Here is a 7555-nt window from a genome sequence, read left to right on the forward strand (position 1 = left end):
AAATACATCAGCCTCGACCCTTGCCTGACACTGATGACGGGTCATACATTGCCCAGCAACTGGGCAATAGTTGCATCATTTTTTTGACATTTGTATCGGCAATCTGCAATTTTTGATGCTCGTTTACGGGCCCCTTTAGGAATGTTTCCTTATGGGATGACACTTTTTGGTTGGAAATGTTTCTATTTCAGTCACAACTCAATGATAATATTCAAACCAATATTTTTTCTCAATCGGGTCTGATAGTCAGTCGGAGTAATTAAGTAGACACTGCTCATGTCATCCGGGTATCAGTTACACCGTACAGAAGTCAAAAATATATAGATATCTGTTCGTACAGTTGTGCAGTTTTTGTTCTCAAGATTTCGTTGAAAGATATAGCTTATAGCTTCACTACTCATATAAATATATTATATCTTACCAAAAATTCTCTGCCTGGCCTTCCGGTGTTTACAGTAAAAACATGTCTCAATATCTCCAACGCCTTGTACTTATGCCCATTAACTAGAAGCAGTCTTGGACTCTCTGGAAGTCGGGAGAGTAGATAAGCGGCCAGCAAGTGAGGCATCAATAGCAGACACAAGTACAGTCTCCAAGAGTTGAAGGTCAGGTCGTCGGTGATGTTTAATTCAAACTTTAAAGGTATTATCAACAGTGCAATTGCTGGAAATCAAAAAGAACAAATGTTGTTATAAACCTTCACTACAATATGGAATAAATATAAGAAAATCATCATCATCAGCCGGGGTCGATCCACTGCCAGATGAAGGCCTCCCCTAACTCCCTCCACTCTTCTCCGTACCTATTTCTTCGCTGCCTCGTACATCCACCGAAGTTTATGACTTTGTCTATCCAGTGGCTTTTAGAGCGTCCCTGTGGTCATTTAATGGCCCTTAAGTACCAATGTGTGACGGCAATTGTCCAGCGACATGTCCAGTCCATTGCACACTCATGCCTGCTTCCTTATCTATTGTTTTATTTTGTGGTTGTTCCGCATTATATCCATCATACACCTTTTCATGCCACGTTGTGCTACTTGTAATTTTTGGATTTCTCTTACATTAAGAGTTCATGTTTCACACTCATATGTGAGCACTGATAACATAAATTGGTTTAACACACTGCCAAAATACACTCCATGCCAGTTTGGTTCTACGAGTAATCTCGTCATACATACCACCATCAATTGACATTTTTGTTCTCCAATATAGACGTAGTAGTTGACTAGCTCGATTTGAATGCCATTGATTTTGGTTCATCAAAGAAATTTATCATTACTTGAATACTATATATTCCTTCAATGGTGTTGACTCAATTCTTGGTGGAAAGACATTGTACTAATTAAAATAAAACACAATATGTACATAGTTTAATAATAATCAGGACCAATTGCGTTCGTCAGACTTTCACAATTATTTGCTGTCTTTGGTGGTATTCACTGTCTGTTCTTACTTCCTTTTTCTATGTTGCAAGAGGCCATTCTCAAGTGGTAAATTTACTATTGGGTCATAAATGCAAACTCAATTCAAACAAATGTAGCCAGTAGTAGTTCAAAATGCACACAGCAACATAGTTGGTGCCACTCGCTGCCATTCATACTCCGCCTATTACCTTACCGTGCCTCGTTGTTTCCCCATTGGGCTCCTGCATCTTCACACGCACATTCCTCATACCCAGACAGTCTTTACTTTGATTCTAGAAATAAACAACTGCTCTTCAACTAAAACTACTGGTGGTATGCTCAACTTCAAGTCATTGCAACCTGTTGCGCTAACACATAATATAATAATTAAATCATTATTTCAAAGTGATTTATTTACCTGGTAGCAGTATCCATGATGCAATAAAACAGAATCCAACGTAGCAAATATATTTCGTCCGTTGCTTGGCAGGAATCAGATCACCCAAGTAAGTGAAGATCAAGCAGCCAGGCCCGCCGATGAAGAATCCGCTCAGCATCCTCGACAGGGCGAAGGAATAATATCCTCGTGATAGAGTGCCCACAAAGGTGACAGTGGCATCTGCGATTATGGTGACCACGAGGATTGTGCGTCTTCCTGCCATGTCAGCTACAATTCCCCATAAGCAAGCACTCATTATTCCGCCTGTGAAGAAAATAAACAAATCAATTAACTGCGCTATATTTAAATACCTACATAATATTGAGAATTATTATTTTCCACTGAGGGTACTTGATAGAATTTAGTTACAGTACAGCCTTGGATTGCGAGCATAATTTGTTCTGGATACGTGTTTGTAACCAAGATTTGTATCGCTTGCACTGAAAATTTTGCAAGGATTGCAAAAAACTCGAGGCCAAGTTACTCACAATACATGGTTTTACTCTACATTGATTGAAAAACAGTCATCTTAGCTAAGATTTGAACAATGGAATTATATGATATAAGTTATGGGAATAATGGTAATCGAATTGAAACACAGGCTTTCTTTTCACAAACAATTACCCCTGTAATCTTACATCATTTAGATAATATGTGAATTAAATAAGCTCGAGAATACGACATCTCCTACGTCCGTAACTGCAAAATGGTAGTTTTCAGTAGTACGATTTTAATAAAGTTTAATGACGCCACAATGTCAATTTTTAATGCTGAAATCATAATTTTTTAGTTGATTGGTATATTATATGGATTAAATTTTGGTTTTTTTTTCGATTATCATTGTTGTAGTATTATTAAAATTATTTAATAAAGGCAATCAAGTCAAAATGCCTTTTACGTAGGAGGTGTCGAATATACGACAAGTTGAAGACAAAACAATATAAAGTAAAATGAAATGACCTGGACTGCTCGTGACAGATACAGAAGTTTTATTCCCCCAAATTGGCACAAAACAATAACATTTAATATTCAAGTCCAGGAGTCGATGTACGACTCTTCTGAAATATTGAATGTAAAAATAAAACTACTATTTAAATTTTTAAAACACCATTGAGAAAATGCGGATTATACGTTAAATATTTTAGCTATTTTTACCTTGCCTGGTATTATATAGATAACAACAGCTGTATAATACACTAATTTATTACCTGTCATAAACGCCACATTGATGAGCCCCATTTGAGTTGTAGTGAGCTTGAGATCGCAACGAGCAGAAGGCAACAAATAAGCCGTCACTCCGTTTTGAAATCCCGTGGCCAGCAACCCAGACCCGCATGCTGCCAGTACAATATAGTTGAACTTTCCGCTTCCTACGTTAATCAGAAGCTGTTAGTTTTCTTAGAAGCCATTGGTTTAACAAGAAAAGAAGTTTGGATCGATGCAGGGCGAGCCTAATCAACTATTTTTTTTATAGTTTTATATTTATTTATGTATAGTTGTTTGGTACAAAAATGCTGAACTGTAAAAAGAGTGATTATTTAATTTTTTGACAGCACTAAATGCATTGTTTATATATAAAATACAAATGGCGGCTGATGTTGATGTCCTTTTTCTGTCCTACATTAAGGCTAGTCATTGGAACGCGCCGTCAAAAACAGACCACCACTATTCTCAGAGAAATAATGTCATCTGTCTTTGACGACTAGCTAAGCGTATTGGTATTTGTGATTTAACATCTAAATAGTGATGGTTTATTGTATAAAAACTCCATATTAAAGTATTATTGTAACACTGAAATTATTTTTATTTTAGTTATATAAATCTAATAAAAAAAAGAAGTGTGAAACTTCCTGCATTGACGAACCTACATTGTGAAATAGTTTTCAGCTAATTATGTAAATCATTAGCATAAGAAACCCTTCATTTAAATAAATTTGATTTTCTGATTTATAAAATCTGCATTTAAAAAGGTTTTCCTTTTGATAATTACCTTTGAAAGCAATCAACTTACAAGTTTTTAGACTAAATTCTGTCTTTAAAAGTAAAATGGAGTCCTAAAATTAGTTAAATATACAAAATTAACCATAATGTGTATCTGCATAAATGAAAATGGGGATAAGTCTAATTAACGATACTGAGTTAGATAATTTCAATCAGAAACATAGAAGTTTAAAAATCAATTATGTTTTGACTCTCCTGAAAAGTAATGATTTTAAACTTTTCTACCTTTTCTTTTTACATACTCAATTGTATCTACATTTATTAATTTACCTGTTTTTTCCAACGCATCTTCATAATTAGCTGTATCATTGGAGGATTTTCCAAAACTATTTTGTTTTATATAATCGAAGTTTCTTAACTCGCTCTCTGTAAAAAAATACCCATTAATATTATAATATCATAAATGTTATATTTACTAATTTTGTAGCATGATAATGGACAATATAAAAACACTCCTGACATCATAAATTGTAGGAAGAAGTCACACAAAGTCAACTACTCAATTATGATTTTAAAAAAATCGGTGTGTGTACGTGTGTAGGTACGTGCGTTAGAAGTTATACTTATTTGGCGTAACAAAACAAAAACAATACTTGTGATAAACTAGATTCTTCGACTAGCTCTTAATTATCTTGTTAAATTACACACTCAAGAAAAGGGACCGCTTATTGGAACGCCGTTGGTTGGTACACTTTAACTTATATTACTAAATTATATAATTATTTATCTTTGTTTTTATTTTTAAAGTAACAACTGCCACTATGACGTTTAATAGTTTGTATTACGTAAGGAATTGCAAATGGCCGACAATAATAAATTCGCTGCCTAGCAACGGAACAATTCTAAACTATAATATTATTATACTGTATTGTATTATACTGTCACGATTTCAGTATCATTCTGTGGTGTAATGGTTGTGCGTTCGGCTGATAACCGAACAATCGTTGGTTCGAATCCAATTGAGTGTTTTTTGTGTGAAAAAATAAATTATGTGTTACATGTTGCACGCCAAAAATACACTCTGATCTGATTTTCTAAACGCGCCTGAAGAAGTATAACTTCAAAACTAAAGCACACTCACGAGTCAAGATGAATGAGTGAACTAAATATAGCAGAAGAAATTATTGTGAATATCTAAACCAAGCGAACAAAGGCATTAAGAATCAAACAAAAACTAAATAAAGGTCGTAAAAATAGTAACTTTTGGACACTCATCATCAAAATATTCTCTTACTGTGCAAAGAGCCTACTGCGAGATGGTAAGAGGAAACTACGCCTCAGTTTAAAGCGAATAAAAAAATAATAATCTCAGTATTCACAAAAGAATGTCAATAACAAACTTGGATAACGCCGGACATTGGTTGCGATTAAGTTAGTAATATCATTAACTTTAATTAATCACAAAGCCAATCGCTCCCTGATTGGCGGAATTTGAAGTACCTTACTTAAAACGCCAGAACAGATTAATAAGTTGTAAAAATTATCGCCATGGATCTCAAGGTTTTGAAGCACGGTACTTTATGGTAAGGCAATAAAACCCAAATAAAACGAAGCGCGCCGACTGTCTCAGACATTGAATGCACATTACATTTACATGACAAACTTCAATAGATATTATTATGATAGAGATATAACATATTCTTTCACACAATATGTTTAAATTTATCCCATATTTTTCCACACTCGAGGTTCATAGCCAGTTATACCACACTAGTATGGTAAGGGTAAGCCAATTCCGATTAATTTTGTATTCCCTGGTTCAAACGTAGTTATAAGACATAATTCCCATGAGTAATAGAAACACTGATAGCTTAAAGGCGAGAACACTAACCCAGAAAGTGAGTTTGAGTCCCACTCGGTCACTTTTTTTTGCTAGATTTTTTTCTAATCGAAGGTTATTTATTTTCCAATCTTTATTAAATTAGATATTTTATTTAGCACATCTGTGGGTCTATTCTATACTCATCGATCGCTAAAGTGATAAATATTATCGCTTTATCATATTTTTATGTATTGGTTTTATAATTGTTACATTAAGTTAGCCGTCTAAACAGTCAAAACTGTCTATCTTGCTCTAAAGTTAACACAGACAAGAGAAGTGCTGTTAAAACATAGCACTTATTGTAACAATTACAACTGATTTATTGTAATTATTACAATAAGTGCTAATATTTCGATACAAATCTACCCTAGATAGCTGCCGTAGAGGCCGAAAAGCAGTCTTGTGTATAGAATAGACGTGCTGGTATATCAAAGATATTTGTGAAAGAACCATTTTTTATGTCCAAGATCCAATGTCTGTGATTCTTTATTTTATGTAACATGAATTTTTATGCCTCTTTATAAATTATTTTAAAAAACTTACCACTCTCAATTGATCTTGATTCCATTATATAAAAAAGATTTTTTTTTCATTAACTACCCAAATACCTTCACAATAAGACAGTGAACTACGTACAAACGGAGAGCAAGAATGACGATTGTTCAACGCAAGAAAGGTCACTTCACATCTACTCCTTAATCAAACAAGCTGAGGTGGGTATGAGAGGGGCGAACCACACATCTAAGGCCTGAGTAAACAGATCAATTATCTTTTATTGGACAGGAAAAGTGGAAGTCTAGGGGAACACACCTGTAAATACTCACTATTTATTAATGGAAAAGTTCACATGGTTGGAAAAAGTATCCCTACTGTCTGAGATCAGTGATAAACAACCTACGGTAATCTTATCTGAACTTCTTTTGGTTAGATGAAAAATACATACTTACATAATTTTGAAAACACTTCTGAGAAAATTAATATTATAACCAATAGAAAAAATCTTTTGCAGGATCGAACCTGCGTCTCTTGGGTTTCGCGCCCTGTGCATTACCACTATGCTAATATATACGACTGCCATGCTTAATTGCGACTAATTTTAACTATTGGCCTTTTTAATACCTGCTCTCGAGATGCGTAGCCTGTTATGCCACACCCAATAGGATAAATCCCTAGTAGTAACCTTTTTTTAGAAGACATCTGTAGAAGTTATTACAACTCAAACCAAATGTTACTCATCACTTAATCTTATTTTTGTAACCCAAGGTGTGGCTGTAATTTTAGTTCTTAGTAAAGTTATTCTTTCAATAATGAGTACGTATAAATAATAACTGTCATAATTAAATTGACTTTTATAAAGATAGGCTCCAAACTGGTACCTACTGGAACGTTAGATGTTTTCCGTTTGGTTTACATGGGTAGTTACATATAATAATAGTAGAAATGTGTGACCTTATGAATTTAGAGCCACATGCTTAGCTAATTATTGATATGGTCATGCCAAAATATGAACAGCAGGCTTTTATTTATTTATAAAAGATGCAAGCATGTATGAAAGAAAATAATCTATACAATAACACAGGAATATCACACCAATGGACAGAGAACAGTGAAAATAAAATATTACAGTCGGGTATTATATCTGTGAGTAAGACGGCAATAAGTCTAAAAATATAAAAATGAGTTGAAGCAACGCCTAAATTACTAAATTCCACACAGAAACATTGGAGTTTCCTTTCAAAGGGTTACAAAAAAACACATTCTTTCTTTCACACAGATAATCTGAAAGTAATATAAATACAATGTAATATAAGTACAACAAATACAATTTCTCTTTCAATTAGAAATATACAATAAAATAAAATCAGCACAATAATATGAAAAACGAATAGAG

The 7555-nt window shown here is 33.9% G+C and overlaps 1 protein-coding gene across 1 annotated transcript in view; it reads right to left on the reverse strand.

Moving 5' to 3' along the window:
* The window catches only part of LOC147073070 (synaptic vesicle glycoprotein 2A-like), a gene marked incomplete at its 5' end in the record, with an annotated part of 31421 nt that overhangs the window by 5850 nt on the left and 18016 nt on the right, over positions 1-7555 (reverse strand). The window contains 4 exons of the mRNA XM_085945597.1: positions 422-663; positions 1821-2105; positions 3050-3211; positions 4113-4208. Of these exons, the coding sequence (XP_085801723.1) occupies positions 422-663; positions 1821-2105; positions 3050-3211; positions 4113-4208 (785 nt within the window). The remainder of the gene's footprint in view (positions 1-421; positions 664-1820; positions 2106-3049; positions 3212-4112; positions 4209-7555) is intronic.

Source organism: Rhyacophila brunnea, unplaced genomic scaffold (assembly GCF_057557595.1).
Source record: "Rhyacophila brunnea isolate RB1 unplaced genomic scaffold, BYU_Rbru_1.0 scaffold_18, whole genome shotgun sequence".
NCBI classification, from domain to species: Eukaryota; Metazoa; Arthropoda; class Insecta; order Trichoptera; family Rhyacophilidae; genus Rhyacophila; species Rhyacophila brunnea.